The sequence below is a fragment of the Oncorhynchus tshawytscha genome, linkage group LG10, assembly GCF_018296145.1.
Source record: "Oncorhynchus tshawytscha isolate Ot180627B linkage group LG10, Otsh_v2.0, whole genome shotgun sequence".
Lineage (NCBI taxonomy): Eukaryota > Metazoa > Chordata > Actinopteri > Salmoniformes > Salmonidae > Oncorhynchus > Oncorhynchus tshawytscha.
This window is the reverse complement of record NC_056438.1, coordinates 53,080,016-53,099,110: the sequence shown is the minus strand read 5'-3', so window position 1 is coordinate 53,099,110 and position 19,095 is coordinate 53,080,016. Positions and strand designations below refer to the sequence as shown.

At 42.3% G+C, this 19,095-nt stretch overlaps 1 protein-coding gene across 3 annotated transcripts in view; it reads right to left on the bottom strand.

Annotated features, from left to right (window-relative positions):
- Positions 1 to 588: 588 nt before the first annotated feature.
- The window catches only part of LOC112260429 (vasoactive intestinal polypeptide receptor 2), a 42,519-nt gene continuing 24,012 nt past the window's right edge, over positions 589 to 19,095 (bottom strand). For 2 of the 3 annotated variants that reach the window (XM_024435525.1, XM_024435524.1), the window contains 11 exons: positions 18,870 to 18,983; positions 15,455 to 15,546; positions 10,214 to 10,311; positions 9,893 to 10,022; positions 8,442 to 8,592; positions 8,265 to 8,325; positions 7,010 to 7,079; positions 6,420 to 6,511; positions 4,932 to 5,058; positions 4,769 to 4,810; positions 589 to 3,514 (listed from right to left, as the gene is read on the bottom strand). In XM_024435525.1, coding sequence (XP_024291293.1) covers positions 3,341 to 3,514; positions 4,769 to 4,810; positions 4,932 to 5,058; positions 6,420 to 6,511; positions 7,010 to 7,079; positions 8,265 to 8,325; positions 8,442 to 8,592; positions 9,893 to 10,022; positions 10,214 to 10,311; positions 15,455 to 15,546; positions 18,870 to 18,983 — 1,151 coding nt within the window. In that variant the 3' untranslated portion in view covers positions 589 to 3,340. The remainder of the gene's footprint in view (positions 3,515 to 4,768; positions 4,811 to 4,931; positions 5,059 to 6,419; positions 6,512 to 7,009; positions 7,080 to 8,264; positions 8,326 to 8,441; positions 8,593 to 9,892; positions 10,023 to 10,213; positions 10,312 to 15,454; positions 15,547 to 18,869; positions 18,984 to 19,095) is intronic. The other variant, XR_002955014.1, reaches the window with a different exon arrangement.

Here is a 19,095-nt window from a genome sequence, read left to right as displayed (position 1 = left end):
TGAATCCAGTGTGGATCAGTGGTTCCTTCTTGGACAGCATCTTCTCTTCCAATTAGTGCTGCTGCCTCCGCCCCAGAGCAGCTATGTCAGCTCAGATCACCACAGATCCCCGTCTCTGAGTCAGCAACACGTTCAGCTAGCGTCCACGCATCCTGGCCTGCATCCTCGCATCTTGGCCTGCGTCCCAATTGGCAGCCTATTGCCTGCATACTGCGCTACTTTTGACCAGAGCCGAGTGGCCCTGGTCAAAAGTAGTGCACTATGTAGGGAATAGGGTGATTTGGGACATATCTGGAAAGTAACCCAGAGCTCTTAGCAGAGTCTATGAACCAGCAGAAAGGACAAGGTTTAATCAGTAACAGCAAAACATAGGCTGTAACAAATATCCTCGTAGTGGGATCTCCTTGATTGTATTAGCTTTCCTCTAACTTTTATTCTCTCTCCATTTGGGTTGTTTACCACGCAACAAGCCCGTTAGCGATTCTTCTACCTATTAGTCATTGGTATTAGCATCGGAAACGACCTTGGTGGTGCCCTTCAAAATGAGTTCATGGGCCAAGCCTCATCAATGACGAGATGAGTCATAAAAGGTGCTGAATTGTTTACTCATCATGATCTCATGACATACATGTACCCAGACATTAAAACAAAGCATCATTCAATAGCATGTTGCTAATATATAAAAATGTTTGTTATGCAACCTTATAAAATGGCTCCCCGTGGTGGGAGGGTATAGCGGTGAGAATGCAGCTAATGGAAAGAGGCAAACATTTTGTTCTCATGAGGACATACAGCCTTGTAGCCTAGTCCCAAATCTGTTTGTGCTCTTGCCAACTCCATGGCTGTCTATGTTAAACCAACGACAATGCGTATGGCACTTAGCCTGACAATGAGTGACAAGTTGTTGACATGAAAACACAAACAGACAAACATTCAGGCTAATCAAGACAAGGATACATCACTAATGTTCATCAAAGCTATGGCATTTAATATACACATAGGATGCGCCCTAAATTATACCCTATTCCTATTTTGTGCACTACTTTTGAACAGAGCTGGTCAAACCTGTTGCACTATGTAGGGAATAGTGTGCCATTTGGGAAGCAGCATTAGCAATAGGATGTGGAATAAATAATTACGATTAAATAGCAAATATTAGGCACTTAACATTTTGATTGACTACTGTACATCAATGACAAACATGCCCAAAAAAAACACACAATCCTGGCAGTATTTTACATGGCAAATACATGGGGTCGTCTGAAATCTCTTAGGTGATCAGGGAACAACCTTACAGTAGATATAACCTTTGGGAATCATTTTTTTACTAAACACAAAAGATTTCAATGTTGGAGCCAAGGTTTTGTTCTTATGTGACCTCAAGTCTAAACATTGTCACCTTCTCAGTGAAAACACCAAGCTAATCAGCATTCATTTCCTGTCTTTCTTTCATATCTACACCAAGCACCTGAAATCACGGTCTGGTACGCCGGGTGGATGGGTGTATAGCATCCCAGACTGGAGCATTTAAGTTATCTACCACAGAACTCATACCTCGAGTTAACATTTACATGGACAACATAGCTGTATAACTTACATCAGAGAAGGCTTTGGTTGATTGCCTTGACGAATGAAAAAAAAAAAAAACATAGCATACTGTAAAAGACAGAGGGAAATTACATTCACTTGATGCAACACTTACACCACAATCATGTGGTATAACATTCATGGTCTTTGCAGAAAATAATTCAGAGTAATAACTCAGCAAACATGACATACCAGTACTTTGCAGTAGGTCAAGATACTCTTATGTACACAATGGTCGTTCACCTCCTCTAAGCCCTTACTCTTACGGTTCTTAGACAACTGATGCAGAAAACCTGTGTTAACAAAAAAACGTCTTATTTTATAATCCTTTCGATGGCAACCCAAAGCAACATGTAAAATGTACACATGTCGTATAACTAAAACACATCCTTGCCCTGACAATCCTAGTTTCATTGGAATCATGTTTTGACAACATTGCATTGGATTTACTAGAACCACAGTCAGCTCGGCTAATATAGCATTAAAAAAAATGAAGGAACTCAAACCTACTGTTGAGAGTTAGAATAGCAGAATACACAAGGTGCAATTTCGAAAATGTGGTTGTGCATCAGCAGTTTGTCTCTTACAGTCACTCAATTATCCCACGTCAGCTAAAGTATTTTAGATTGGTAAACTAGTCGAGCCAGCGATCTAAACTTGTTGTAATCATGGTTGAATTACCGAACATGGGGGCCCCATTGATTTTGTTAGTCACTCTCACTCAGATATCCTATTAAAAACTGCAAACAATTCAGTCCACCCTATGACTAAACGTGTAGAATTGAAGGATATTACCTATGAACCTGAACAATTATCTCTGCCCCATAGCAAAAGGAGTAGAATTGCATGATTTTTTAATTTTTTAACTACAATATTATCTGAGGTGAAGAGAACATTTTACCGTTTTAAAGCTAATTTCTTGCAATTCTACACATTGCCATGATTTATGTCATGTTCATATGATATGAGTGAGAGTGACTTACAAAATCAAATGGGGGGAGGGGGGGGCTGGAGGACAGGGCCCTTTGGCACACTCCATGCCCAGTCTGTCATTTGGTGATGATTACTACAGGGTTTAGATTGCTGAGAAAGGTAGTCTACCCAGCTATCTAAAGAATTGAGCTGACATAGCTGGGCTAATTGAGTGACTGTCAGTGACTGACATGACAAGTGGCAAACTGCAATGCATGACGATATTTCTAAATTGCAACTTGTGTATTCTACTTTGTAACTCTCAACAGTAAGTTGAAACCCCGACTGAGTTCCTTCGTTTTTTTCCTTTTTGGGTTGGGGACACCTTAGTGGCAGAGGAACCGTGGGCGTATAGGCAGAGGCATCTCTGGTCGTTAACCACAGAGTGAAATCCATTTTACTACAGGGAGAGGGAGAGAGAGATAAAGATTTAAGAGCCATGCAGAGCACTTCTCCTTGGCATCCAGTAATGAAAATGTTTACTTAAACCAATTATTACAAATTGCCCAATATATTCATATTTGTTCAAAAATACCCTGTTACGCCATCTGCCATAAAAAATAAATAAATTCAAACCCTGTACCGGGGTCCAGGTTTTAGTGACAAACTCATTAGAAGATCCTAGAGTGCCATTATGCCAATTGTTCTGCCAATACCGTGGTCCAAGCTAACTTTTTAGTGCCCACAACTGTAGGCTGTGTGTGCTGTAGTGTGTATTTAGGCCAATACCAGAGTTCCAGAGCGTTTTAATGGAGACCGATCCCTCTTTTACACGCAGCTCTCACACCACAGTTGTCTCTGACTGCAGGAAGGACTGAGCACGAGAATTACGTTGGAACTGAGCCATGTTCTCTGAGCCGTTTCTGGAGGCGTAGGTGTTGTGCTGGGTGTAGTTTCTGGCCATATGGCAGTTGAGGCATATACTCCGCCATTTTCTCTTGAGTTCCCCTTGAACCTGAAGTAGCAAGGTAAATCTTTTAGCACAGAGGGAAAACTAGCCCACATCTGTCACTACTTTAAATGGTATAAATGTTCTTATAAAATGCCGTACTCATCGTTTTACTACAATGAAAACAAAGCAGACAACAATTAAAATTAACATTTGTAGTAACTGCTAACAAAATACCTTTAAACATTATATATATATATATCTCATAATTTACACTTTTACATTTATCACTGTCAAGTACATTTTTCCTCAATAAAGTTGAAACCAGCCAAGTCAGAGCTAGTAAGGGGGGAAAAAAGTCAAGTGCGAGTGTTAGTTCACAAATGTGTTTTTGTTTTGTATATTTGGGGGGGGTGTTGAGGAGGGGGTGCGAGGGGGTTTTGTGGGATTATTTCAGATATTGTTAAAAGAGGTAGGTATTCAGTTTTTGAAAGATGGGCAGGGACTCTGCTGTCCTAGCTTCAGGGGGGAAACTGGTTCTCCCATTAGGATGCCAGGTCAGGCAAAAGCTTGGACTGGGCTGAGCTGAGCGGGAGCTGCCCTCCCGTAGGGGTGGAAGGGCTAAGAGACCAGAGGTGGCAGAACGGAGTACTCAGGTTGGGATGTAGGGTTTGAGCAGAGCCTGAAGGTAGGGAGGTGCAGTTCCTCTTGCTGCTCTGTAGGAAAGTACCATGGTCTTCCAGTGGAGTGTGAGGAGGAGCGGGGTGACATGGGAGAACTGGGGAAGGTTGAAAACAGGCAGGCTGCACCATTCTGGATAAGTTTCAGGGGTTTGATGGCACAAGCGGGGAGCCCAGCCAACAGCAAGTTGCAATAGTCCAGACGGGTGATGACAAGTGCCTGGATTAGGACCTGCGCCGCTTCCTGTGTAAAGTAGGGTCGTACTCTACGGATGTTGTAGAGCATCAACCTGCAGGAGCGGGTCACTGCTTTGATGTTTGCAGAGAACCACAGGGTGTAGTCCAGGGTCACAGCAACATTCTTTGCACTATGGGGGGGCACTGGAGTTGTCAACCGCGGAGCTACTCCGTCTTGTCGAGGTTGAGGTCAATTACAATGATGTACACAGCAGCTTTTATAAAAGCCTGAACATTGCTTGTCATCTATCCTAATTTGTGCCAAGGAAGACTTTGTCAACACTGATTCAACACTAATCATTTACGCTGTTGTGCGTCTTCTTAACTGGGCCATCAGTGCCCAAGGCAACCTATTCATTCCAGAATAAAAATGCAATTAAGAGCAATCAAGGCGAGAGCTTACCTCACTGTTTAAGAAACAGTACAGGATGGCAACCACCAGGCCCTGTCAACAGAAAATCTTCAAAATGAGAAACAAAAATGCCCCAAAACAAACAAAAATGCCCCAAATATAGCCAAAATATATTGTGATATTGTGATAAATATCCGAAAAGGATCAGTTTTACCTGAAAGGATCCGATAGCAAGGTCAAAGAAGATTTTATAATTTTCCATAGATTCATTGAGAGACACAAAGACAACGTAATGGATGCCAAACAGGGGGATCAGCAGGAGAGTGGATTTGGCCAACCTCCTGAAACCAGACACACAATATTACAGAGACACTCTATGGAGGGGACCTAGAGACTACACTGTTATACAATCACATACACCGAGTATAGCCAACATTGGGAACACCTTCCTAATATTGAGTTGCACCACCCCTTTTGCCCTCAGAACAGCCTCAATTAGTTGTGTCATGGACTCTACAAGGCGTCAAAAGCGTTCCACAGGGATGCTGGCCAATGTCAACTCCAATGCTTCCCACAGTTGTGTCAAGTTGGCTGGATGTCCTTTGAGTGGTGGACCATTCTTGATACACACGGGAATCTGTTGAGTGAAAAACTCAGCAGCGTTGCAGTTCTTGATGCAAACCGGTGTGCCTGGCACCTACTTCCATACCCTGTTCAAAGGCACTTAAATATTTTTGTCTTACCCATTCACCCTCTGAATGGCACATATACAAAATCCTTGTCTAAATTGTCTCAAGCCTTAAAAATCCTTCTTTAACCGTCTCCTCCCCTTCATCTACACTGATTGAAGTGGATTTAACAAGTGACATCAATAAGGGATCATAGCTTTCACCTGGATTCACCTGGTCAGTCGGTCATGGAAAGTGCATGTTTTGTATACTCAGTGTATATTTGAATAATAATTGTTGTTAATACGTCCACAAAACGTTGGTGTTTACCCATTAAATGATAGGGAGCATAAGGCAGGGATGGGCAACTTGGGGGTGGGGGCCACAAAAAAATCTAAACTAATTATGAGGGGCCACAGTGGCTCGTGGGTCTATGTACGCACATCCATACCCACACATGCCGTCAGAGCCTTTTGAGGGCCCCATGTTGTTTGCGGTGCTGTGAGAGTAACCCATAGTGCACTACTTTTGACCAGAGCTCTATGGGCACTAAAAGTTGTGCACTATGAAGGGAATGGGGTGCCATTTCAGACACATCCTAAATCGTGAAGGGGCCCTGACTGCTAAGTGCCAACCAAGGTGGACTTTCCTGTAGCAGTAGACAGCAGCTCATCCAGTCTTTGCGTCGCCAGCCGCTTCTCAGCCCTTAAATCCGCTCAGACAAGATGGGAATATTTCTCCCTGAAGGCAAATACGTGCTGTGCTGACCACCTCTACAGCTTAGCCGAATCTAGTGTCACTCTACAGCGTACAATTTGCACAATAGAACAATAGGCTACATATCTATGTATTTTGCTTGAGAAGTCAACTAAAATACCATATGTCAGAGTGACATACAAAGGCATGCTGAAACATTTGAGCACTTCATTTCTCCGTTCAGGAATGTTGACACTGAGTATTCATGGTCTGTTGCCTGAGTGCAGTAACACATAGGTCTCCCTGTTTTGTGACTGACTGAGCACAACAACACATACCTGTATTGTGACTGGTCGTTGCCACCCACATCAGGACACCTCAGCTTCTGAACCAGAATCCTTATAATACTGATGAACAGGAGGAAGTTCACCTGGAAACCCAGTCAACATATATTGACATACAGTCTGTTTTATTTATTTAGTGAAATTTGGTTACTGCAGTTCTTTTTAAGGGCAGTTAACTCAGCTATAACCAGCGTTGGTATACATTGAGGGATGTGTTATGGAATCAGATAAGACGACAGTACTTAGTTCCACATAAATCGTCCCATATAAAATCACCTGTTGTAAAATACAATGACAGTTTGATAAAGCTAGTTCAACCTTGAATTACATCCAAGCCAGCATCAATTCACACGCATGCAGAGTCTCTCGGTTTAACATGCTCTTGCCGTTACAGTCCTATCAGCTCCCCAGTACGCGCTGGCAACCTAACATGACAGATCGGAATATTCTCTGTGTGGCATTTACTTATCTCCTGGACACATTCTGTTTAGTTAATGCTTGGGATGTAGCAGGGGTTTGATCCTGCATGTGGTAAAGGATATTAAAACAGCAGCAACCGAGAAGGATAAATGATATATACCCACCATGATGGAGAAGCCTATGGGTACATTGATCACCCACTTGGGGATTGGGTTATCATTCTGTTCCCAGCATCTGAAGGAATAGGAAATGATACCCATACGAAGATGTTAGTCAACACGTGCCATGCATCCCTGGCCATACTAACCTAAGCACAGCACTCCCAGGTTCCTGCATTTCTAAGGAGTTCTTCCTAGCCACCGTGCTTCTACATCTGCATTGCTTGCCGTTTGGGGTTTTAGGCTGGGTTTCTGTATAGCACTTTGTGACATCGGCTATATATATATATATTTTAAATGATATATTTTTTATAATAACATGTAAATGATCGATGAGCTGCGGGGGCACTTTTTCATATCAGGGGAAAAGGGCAGGTGTTTGGTTGAACCCAATCTGTGCCTGTTGCCAGACTTAATGTAGATGTGCTGTTATATATATATATATATATAAAATATTCCCTATTTTACCCCACATTTGATCATAATATACAATTGGTAGTTACGACCTTATCCAAATGCTGCAACTCCCAACGGGTTAGAAAGAGATGAAGGTCGAGACGTGAAACATGACCCGCCAAGCTGCACTGCTTCTTAACACACTGCTCGCTTAACCCTGAAGACAGCCGCACCAATGTGTCAGAGGAAACACTGTTCGACTGACCAAAGTCAGCTTGCAGGCGCCCGGCCCGCCAGTAACAAATTGCGCATAAAATTAGGTAATTTCATAAACTCTTGAATCTCATAAAATACACCCCCTCCCCGAAGACCACACTCATCTGACTTGCATGCAGTAGCCACCGGCGGGGAGACATTGCCCCGTTCTTTGCCCCTAACAGTGAATGAGACTCATGACAGATCCAACTTCAATAGTAGCCTCCTACTAGGAAAGAATGGGGCAATTTGACTGATTGTTAGTAAGAGGCAGATGTCAGCAGCAGAACACACTCAAATCAAGTGAATTTTTTTTCCCCCCGACAGCATTGCTAACTAGCTAGCATATTTAGCCTACATCGTCATTCGCTCTCTGGTTGTCCCTAGGCCTAGGAGTGACTGGTTTGCTTACAATGTTTGATGAGTGAGTGCGTTGTACCAGAAAATATTAGACCGATTTTCTTTTTTTGGGGTGCGGGGGGGAGGGGGCTGCCCTTATTTTGAGCACTGCCCCCGACATATCTGTGCACGGCCCTGTCTGGCAATCACACATGAAAAGAATCCACTACCCTACAAACCATGTACATTTATGCTTTCCAAGGTGACTTACCCAGTATCCTCAAAATAAACCCTTGTTATAGCCCATGCAGAAACAAACACGGTTGGGAATCCTGAAATACAGATGGAGAATTTCACTGAATACAATCTCATAGCATAAATGGATTGGATGTACTGTATGTTCCTCACTGTTTTTGATACATTGGATATATATTAATGACTAGCTTACCCCAGCCGATGAGAAGATAAACAATGAAGTGTCTATTTTCAGAGAAGATGACAATCAGGAGTGTATGGAGGTAGAGGCCCTCGACCAGCAACCAGAAGAAGTTGGCCATGATAAAGTATTGAAAAATCACCAGGCTCGCCTTGCATCCAATCTGGAACAACATTGTAGTACATCACTTGTGCTGCTATACAAAGACAAACTACAGGACACTCAACACAAATAACCAAAGTGTATCTATATGGAAACTGAATTCCCTGTCCTTATTCTGATAGAGTGGTTACCAGATCTTTGTCTAAAATATACTCACACCAACACAATCGGAGTGAACTGAAGGAGCAAGAATCAAAATGTGTCCAGCGGAAAATGAATTACGTACCTCAATTTCAAAGAAGTGAAAGAAACATGTTTCATAGCAAATCTATACAAATACAGTTGAAGTCAGAAGTTTACATACACCTTAGCCAAATACATTTAAACTCCGTTTCACAATTCCTGGCATTTAATCCTATTAACAATTCCCTGTCTTAGGATCACCACTTTATTTTAAGAATGTGAAATGTCAGAATAATAGTAGAGAGAATTATTTATTTCAGCTTTGATTTCTTTCATCACATTCCCAGTGGGTCAGAAGTTTACATACACTCAATTAGTATTTGGTAGCATTGCCATTAAATTGTTTAACTCGTGTCAAACGTTTTGGGTAGCCTTCCACAAGCTTCCCACAATAAGTTGGGCGAATTTTGGCCCATTCCTCCTGACAGAGCTGGTGTAACTGAATCAGGTTTGTAGGCCTCCTTGTTCGCACACACTTTTTCAGTTCTGCCCACAACTTTTCTATAGGACTGAGGTCAGGGCTTTGTGATGGCCACTCCAATACCTTGACTTTGCATACTATTGTTTGTACAAATGAATGTGGTACCTTCAGGCATTTGGAAATTGCTCCCAAGGATGAACCAGACTTGTGGAGGTCTACAATTTTTTTTCTGAAGTCTTGGCTGATTACTTTTGATTTTCCTATGATGTCAAGCAAAGAGGCACTGAGTTTGAAGGTAGGCCTTGAAATATATCCACAGGTACAACTCCAATTGACTCAAATTATGTAAATTAGCCTATCAGAAGCATCTAAAGCCATAATTTATGTACAGGATTACTTTCCGCCTGGATTACTTTCCGCCTGGAATTGTGATACTGTGAATTATAAGTGAAATAATCTGTCTGTAAACAATTGTTGGAAAAAGTACTTGTGTCATGCACAAAGTAGACGTCCTAACCGACTTGCCAAAACAATAGTTTGTTAACAAGAAATTTGTGGAGTGGTTGAAAAATGAGTTTTAATGACTCCAACCAACTTCCAACTTCAACTCTACATCTATACCAATACATATTAGTTGGAATTGTCAAATGATCTATAAGAACCAGAGGTATACAGGCTGATGAACAACCTGACTCACCAGTGAAGGCTGCTCAGAGCACTGATTGCGAGAGAAGAGGATGTCGTCCTTCACAAGGACTGCCACCGCTCTCAGGATGAAGGAAAAGAACAGGTTGAGGTGAATGTAGTTCCGCGTGCAGTGGAGCTTTCTATAGAGGGAGTGGAAGAAATGATTTATCAGAGGATCTCTGCTGTGTGACAATACCCTGCTGCTTCTCTCGACAGTGAGTGACTAAGACTGTTTCCCAAATAGCACCTTATTTCCTACAGTATATGATGCACTACATTTGACCACTATATAGGAAATAGGGTGTCTTTTGGGACTCATCCTAACTCTCACCTGAATAGACAGAGAATGGCGCTCCCGGTTGTGAGGGCGATCAAAGACAAACTGTGGCCCAGCGTATACAGAGTCTTCACCACCGTAAAGAAGACAAGCTATAGGCGAGAGAACATGCAGTAGTCATTGGCAGTATCAAAGCTGTATATATAATGTATCTCAGATGGGCATTCACTTCAGCACCATAGAAGACGAGTCAGGAGAAAGAACATACAGGGCACAGGCCCAGCACATCGGTCACTTTCAGAATGGTCTTTGATCCGAACACCAAATGACATATGTAAAATCATATAATTATCAGCAATATCAACATGTTGATACTGAAAGACTGTAGGATCTTTAGAAACATCATTTTCAGAGTCACAAAAGTGTACTTCAGACGGTGTTTAAAAACATTGGGGAGAAAAACATGTACCGAGCATTACTGTCAGAAAGAGCCTTCCCCTGAAAGGAGCCATTGTAAGTATTGTAAGTAGTTTTCTGCCAATCATTCAACCCACTCAAAGAGTGATTCACAGATTCAAAGAGATTCAAATCTGTCAATAAAATGACCTGCTCAAATTTGCCCTCTTATCTTGTTTCCCCAGGAAATTAGTCAATGGTTTGATTCCCCCCCCCTTTTACTACAGCCGAGTGAAAAACAAAGAGACTTCCTCTAAAACAAATGTCAGACAAGGACCGTACCAACGCACCAATGCTCGCAGTCATTCCTTTGAGGCAGTGCCAAATTGACATTCTCTTAGTAAAACAGTCACTCTTTCTAAAAGCATTGAGTGAGCTCCTATCCTGTAGCAGTGACATCTCTTCTCCACCTGCACTTCACACTTTCCATTGCTCATTGTTCTACAAAACGTGGACGCACGCACACACTTCCTACAGAACGAATGTATCCCTGTAGACAGTTGTAAACAGTGAAAGGACAGATAGTCAATTTGAAGAAAAGGTCCATTTGTTTTGATGCTGCATCTCCTCCAAAAGACTTAAGACAACTTTGTGTACATTTAGTTGATAAAAACACCCCAATTGATTACATGAAATACACCTTCACAACCAAGTACGTGTCAAAACTGCAAGGTGTCTTCAGTACACTTTCCAAGCGTATTCAGATGGAACTGTTGAAAGTTATCTATGGGAAATGCCTAACACCTATCAACCAATAAGCATCCAGGATCCAAACTACCCATTTTATTCTACATAATGATGCCTCAAATAGATAATTAGCCACATCACCAAAAATAGCCTTTGATCCTACAAATATTGTTATTTAAAATAGCTTTAAGGTATGAGAGGAACAAGTGAGAGTCCTAAATGTTTCCCCTTTGCCACTTCTGACTGCCACATGGACTGAATTGGCTCTCCAGGGCGTCACGTTGTTCTTAGGAAATTGCCTTTAGAGGACACACAGCATGCCACTGATGTACTTTATATGATAGACAACCTAATATACTGTCACACTTACATAATTGCTTCAGTGAGAATGTCAATGAATCTATTCATGTATTATCGCGGAGATAACACACTTAATATATATTAAAAGGTTACATTAGGTTTGAACATCACACATCAATGAACATCATAACTCACCTTCAAATACAACTAGAAGAAAAGGTTATATACACCCAAAGTTGATGTTAAATAGCCTGGTGCCAGATCTGTCTGTGCTCTTGCCAACTCCATTGTTGTCATTGTCAAGCCAAACATAACAATGAGTGACAAGGAGTTGGCATGAAAACACAAACAGACTGGCACTCAGGCAAGAGGTTATATCCCAAAGAGCTTGCACTATATTAGTAATGTCAGGGGGCATCATTTGGTACTTCTTGCCCCTCCATCACCTTCAATAATTCCTTGCTTCACTACTAGTTGCAGCCCAAAATGTATTAACTACAGGTGTGAAACAAGTTATTGAGGAAACGTGTTCCATTCTCTTCATACTGAGAAGATGAACTTTCCTTTCCGAAAGACTGGACTGACCTTAACACAGATGGACCGGTGGAAAGGCTACACAGCTAAAGGAAAACCTTTCAGTACATTTAATATTCCAGATTTTTTCAGATGGAGATAAGCACAGTGCCAATGGTGGCCGTGTGATCCAGACCAGAGGTGCATCTTGGATAACCTCCAACAGAAGAGAGATTCATGCCCCAATCTGAATAAAACAAGTGAATGGGAGGGAATCGTTGACAGCAATTTTACTTCAGTCAGTATGTCAAATGTGAATTACTGGTGTTGGGAGAAGGGTTTCAAGTAAAAAAAGGAACTGTTCAGTAATGTTACCAGCAAAATATTGTAATCTGTTTACAGATACTTTTGAAAAACGGATTATTTGTTAGATTTTATTAATTTTTTTACAGAAAGGATGTTTGCGAAAAAATACACTGCTCAAAAAAATAAAGGGAACACTAAAATAACACATCCTAGATCTGAATGAATTAAATATTCTTATTAAATACTTTTTTCTTTACATAGTTGAATGTGCTGAGAACAAAAATCACACAAAAATGATCAATGGAAATCAAATGTATCAACCCATGGAGGTCTGGATTTGGAGTCACACTCAAAATTAAAGTGGAAAACCACACTACAGGCTGATCCAACTTTGATGTAATGTCCTTAAAACAAGTAAAAATGAGGCTCAGTAGTGTGTGTGGCTTCCACGTGCCTGTATTACCTCCCTACAATGCCTGGGAATGCTCCTGATGAGGTGGCGGATGGTCTCCTGAGGGATCTTCTCTCAGACCTGGACTAAAGCATCCGCCAACTCCTGGACAGTCTGTGGTGCAATGTGGCGTTGGTGGATGGAGAGAGACATGATGTCCCAGATGTGCTCAATTGGATTCAGGTCTGGGGAACAGGCGGGCCAGTCCATAGCATCAATGCCTTCCTCTTGCAGGAACTGCTGACACACTCCAGCCACATGAGGTCTAGCATTGTCTTGCATTAGGAGGAACCCAGGGCCAACCGCACCAGCATATGGTCTCACAGGGGGTCTGAGGATCTCATCTCGGTACCTAACGGCAGTCAGGCTACCTCTGGCGAGCACATGGAGGGCTGTGCGGCCCCCCAAAGAAATGCCAACCCACCGCCGAACCGGTCATGCTGGAGGATGTTGCAGGCAGCAGAACATTCTCCACGGCGTCTCCAGACTGTCACATGTGCTCAGTGTGAACCTGCTTTCATCTGTGAAGAGCACAGGGCGCCAGTGGCGAATTTGCCAATCTTGGTGTTCTCTGGCAAATGCCAAACATCCTGCACGGTGTTGGGCTGTAAGCACACCCCCCACCTGTGGTCGTCTGGCCTTCATACCACCCTCATGGAGTCTGTTTCTGACCATTTGAGCAGACAAATGCACATTTGTGGCCTGCTGGAGGTAATTTTGCAGGGCTCTGGCAGTGCTCCTCCTGCTCCTCCTTGCACAAAGGCGGAGGTAGCGGTCCTGCTGCTGGGTTGTTGCCCTCCTACGGCCTCCTCCACGTCTCCTGATGTACTGGCCTGTATCCTGGTAGTGCCTCCATACTCTGGACATTACGCTGACAGACACAGCAAACCTTCTTGCCACAGCTCACATTGATGTGCCATCCTGGATGAGCTGCACTACCTGAGCTATTGTCTATTCCATTTGCACAACAGCATGTGAAATGTATTGTCAATCAGTGTTGCTTCCTAAGTGGACAGTTTGATTTCACAGAAGTGTGATTGACTTGGAGTTACATTGTGTTGTTTAAGTGTTCCCTTTATTTTTTTGAGCAGTCTACATTACGACACCTTCCTGTTTTCTCAATGACATTCAATTTAGCATGGGAAAAAAGCGCAAGTTTAAGTTTGTTCCACCTGAGGGAGTCTGACCACAAGTCAGAGACCACTATGATGACACACAAAATGTGTTTGATGGATCCTTTTTGTCTTCTTCGAATGCCTCTTAAGGGGAAAGTAATCCAGAAGTAAATCCGATTAGGTTACTGATGACAATTTTGACACATAACTAGCAACTGCATTTACATTTACAAAGTAACCTACCCAACCCTGGTTGGGAGTATTATTTTAATTATCTCAGTTTGATTTTCCTTTTTCAGGTCTCATCTCTGATCAAATGCTGGGCAGTGGAATAGCTTTATGAATCAGTCTTCTTCATGTTTTCTTCTCCTAGTATATTGTTGCTACTTGCTTGGCCTCTTACTAACATCTGCTGTAGTGGGCCAACCAGGAGGACAGTAACTCGGAGTCTGCATCCAAAATGTCACCCAATTCACCACCAGGGTTTGGTAGGTTACCTGTCCAAAATTGTAATCAGTAACATAACTTTTGAATCCAAACTCAGTAATGTAAACAGATTACATTCAGTTACTTCTGGATTACTTTCCCCTTCAGAGGCATCAGAAGAAAACCTAAAGGATCCATCAAACGCATTTGGTGTGTCATCATAGTGGACTCTGACTTGTGGTCAGACTCCCTCAGGTGAAACAAACTTAAACGTGCATATTTTTGTAATGCTGAATTGAACGTCACTGAGAAAACAGAAAGGTGTTTTGAATTTTAAAAAAGACAATATTTTTGCTGGTAACATTACGGAATACAGTTACAGTTTTGTAATCAGATTACATGTAACTGATTACTTTTATTCACAGTTCCTCCCCAACCATGTTCTACCTCAGGGCTCTGGTCAAAAGCAGTGCACTATAGGGAATAGGGTGCCATTTGGGACACAGCCTGGTACAATGTTTAGATTGAGGAGACAGCTGGGTGCCACAGTGAACAGGATGTTTTATATAGCCTTTAAGGCGCCTGTGTTTCATCTGTATTTCAAGTCATCAGGTGGAAGTGAGCACACAAACACACATTGCAGTACCCCTTCCCTTATCAAAACAGACCCAGGACAGAATTTCAATGCATTTAGCAAAGGGTTCTTAGCAAAGGGCTCTACTGCTAATTTTCATTATCAGCATGAGGGCCTTGACACTCAGAAATCAGACCAAACTAAATCTAATTTTATATAATATAAAACCATGGAAAAATCTATCACACAAGAACATTGCCTTGTTTCTCTCTCTCGCTCTCTGAGGTCCAACGTATCAACGCCTTCATTGCAATATCTAATGTATGATAGAATACTGTATTGTATTTCCAAATAAAGCTACTTTCAAGTCACATCGTGTCATTTCTTGGTCAAACTAAGAACAATGATACAACACCAGAGAGACAAGAGGTAGAGATCTAGAACCTAAAGATCATCACCCTGCTTACCTTATCATGCTTTTCTTCTGCCCCACACACACTGCTGATGTTGGGGAAAACATCAGACCATCCGTCCGCTGTACAGTTCTTGTTTATGTTTCCTGTGGATAGGAGAAAAACATTGTTTTTGCCAGCTAAATGTTTCTATTGCCTCTTCTCTAAAACCTTTAGAAATGCTTATCCAGACCCAATATTCCTTTCATAAATCATAGTCCAAGAACCATGCAGCATGTTTATTTGTTTGGAGATGCAGGGGTTTGATTTCTCTGGTGAGTTTGATGAAAGATTTCTCTTCAGCCAAGACTATCCTCTATTGTTGTCACAGATAGTAAGCCCAATCAAGCTGACTGAAATATTGGCTTCACACAACCCCAAAGTGAAAGGCTGTGATCCCATTTTGAGCATGACAGATGATGGCTTCCATTAAAGTTTCATTCATCAGGCTCTTGTTTACAGTGTTCTCATATATTTTAAAGGCTGTTTGTATATCAATATCAAATTAATATATCAAAATCATTTCTGGGTAACAAGGAAGTACCTTACTGTAATAGTTTTCCATTCAAATGGACAAAAATAGCGTTTTATCAAAAAACTATTTCTCAAGCAAGAATTTAGCTAGGACTGTCTGGGAGTGTGTAGGGGAAAACTGAAAACTAGCCTTATTGCCAGAGAACTCTTTGGAAACTTCTTTGTTATTGGTCTATTAACCAGTTTACCACCTGTAATGGTCACCCGGCAAGCCAAAACTCCCATCTATGCAAACCTGCTGATTAGAAAGTCCTGTGTAGATTGTATTTTCAACCAGGAAATAACACTGATCCAATTTTTTCACACTGTTACTGTTAGTTTCATCAGCTGAAAAACTGAATTTTTACTGTACTGGGCCTTTAAAAGATATTCATACAGACTTTTCAAGGGCAAATAGATGTAATTTTGAGAGATACGTTTTTGTCAAAAAACCACTCACTCTGGGAAGAACAATCAATTGTTCAATGCTTGATTCAAAGGAGCCTTCAACTTAGTTGGTTGAATATTGAATGTGTTTCTTCTCTTGGGTTTGGCATTCCACAGAGGTCTAGATGAGAGAATGTGTCTGGAGATATAAACGTCTGGAGTGTGCTCTGCTCTGTGGCAGGGACAGACAGGGGCAGGGGGAGAATGTAAGCGGAACAGAGGATGTGAGAGCCTGTGTTTATTCTCTCTGTGTTATTCTCGAGGAGACAACGATGACTGTCCCAAATGGCACCCTATTCCTCACAGTGACTACTCCAGAGTCTTATCGGCCCTGGTCAAAAGTAGTGCACTCTATAGAGAATATGGTGCCATTTGGAACGCAGCCGATGGCAGTGCCTGAACCCAGTGTGCAACGTCCTGTAATGTACTTTGCCACATACTATGTATAACCACAGGCCTCTTTCTTTCTTTCTCCACTTCTGTGATCGGAATGAGCATGTTTCACTCCATTAGTCTACTCTACACAGACCCTGCCACAGCAGCCTGCCTAGCCGTAGGTTTGACGAGTGCTATAGGGTTTCCCAGAGGTTTCTGTTACAAAGAAGTCTTCCAAGCCAATTTACATGCCCAACTCGTCCTTTCCAAATCAATTTCACACAGCTAGTTTTAACCCAGAGATACACTATACAGACAAAAGTATGTGGACACCCCTTCAAATGAGTGGATTCAGCCACATTGGTTGTTGACAGGTGTGTGAAGTCGAGCACAAAGCCATGCAATGTCCATAGACAAACATTGTCAGTAGAATGGCCTGTACTGAAGAGCACAGTGACTTTCAACGTGGCACCGTCATAGGATACCACCTTTCCAACAAGTCAGTTCGTCAAATTTCTGCCCTGCTATAGCTGCCAACTCAGCCGTGAGGTGGTAGCTCACAGAAAGGGACCGTCAGTTGCTGAAATGCATACGGCAAAAAAAATGTGTCGATCCTCGGATGTAACACTTAACTACTGAGTTCCAAACTGCCTCTGGAAGCAACATCAGCACAATAACTGTTCGTCGGGAGCTTCATTAAATGGGTTTCCATGGCCGAGCAGCCACACACAAGCCTAAGATCACCATGCTCAATGCCAAGCAGCGGCTGGAGTGGTGTAAAGCTCGCGGCATTAGACTCTGGAGTAGTGGAAACGCAACATTTGGCAGTCCGATTAGCGAATCTGGGTTTGGCGGATGCCAGGAGAACACTACCTGCCTCAATGCATAGTGCCAACTGTAAAGTTTGGTGGAGGAGGAATAATGGTCTCGTGCTGTCTTTCATGGTTCAGGCTAGGCTCCTTGGTTCCAGTGAAGGGACATCTTAATGCTACAGCATACAACGACATTCCAGACGATTCTGTCATTCCAACTTTGTGACAACAGTTTGGGGAAGGCCCTTTCCTGTTTCAGCACGATAATGCCCCCTTGCACAAAGCAAGGTCCATACAGAAATGGTTTGTCGAGATCGGTGTGGAAGAACTTGACTGGCCTGCACAGAGCCCTGACCTCAACCCCATTGAACACCATTGGGATGAATTGGAACGCCGACTGCGAGCCAGGCCTAATCGCCCAACATCACTGCTCAACCTCACTAATGCTCTTGTGGCTGAATGGAAGCAAGTCCCTGCAGCAATGTTCCAACATCTAGTCGAAAGCCTTCCCAGAAGAGTGAAGGCTGTTATAGCAGCAAAAGGGGGACCAACTCCATATTAATGCTTATGATTTTGGAATTAGATGTTCGACAAGTAGGTGTCCACATACACTAAATGGCCAAAAGTATCTTGAATGTGGGGAGTTCATCATAGGACTGGAACCTGTCTTCAAGAGAATACGATAATCTAACAGCTTAATCCATAATTTATCATCCTCTTTGTCTGGATAATTAGTTTGTAATGAATGAAGTGTCCGTGCAGATTCATCCAGACTGATGGGAAGGAGGAGAGCTCCACAGCATCCTAGTCTGCCACACGGGCCATTGGAGATTGTGGAGTGAGCAGACGTGATTCATTTTGCCTCTAGTCCATGCAGTGCAGAACATATTCTCTGAACCTTGCTTGGTACAATTCACCATGATTCAGTGCCACACTATATGAAAAAGAACGATACAGACTTGGGGGCCATTTTTGTCCCTGCCTTTCAATGCACTCCAAAAGGTAGAACATCTACATTACACTGGTCTATACACCTCAGTAATTCTGTGAAATGAGAAACATGGGTCTGGTGTGACTCCAAAGCCCAAACATAGTGTGAGCTTTAACCCGAAAGAAAATGTACATAACATTGTAGTGTAGCTTTAGATATCACAGACCACATCAGAACATTGCTTGAGGAATATCTCAAACTACCCTTTCATCTGGGCCTGGGTTTGAGAACAGAACACTCCAGAAATGTTACTTTGCCATTGATATCAAAATGAAGAAATACAATACTTTACCATTTCTGCCAAAAAACATCTTGAGCACTCTGGGGCACTCTCTAGTGACAGTCTCTCCAACCTCTGCACGGTCCCAACATGCTATGTTATCCCAGATCGCTTTGCATCCCACTCCTGTCAAGAGATCAGACAGCAGCGTCTTAGAAAAATACAACAATTTAAGTAAATAAAACATGTTTATCTAAACTCTGCCTTCTGCAACTGTTGAAATTGTGATTCAAGACCA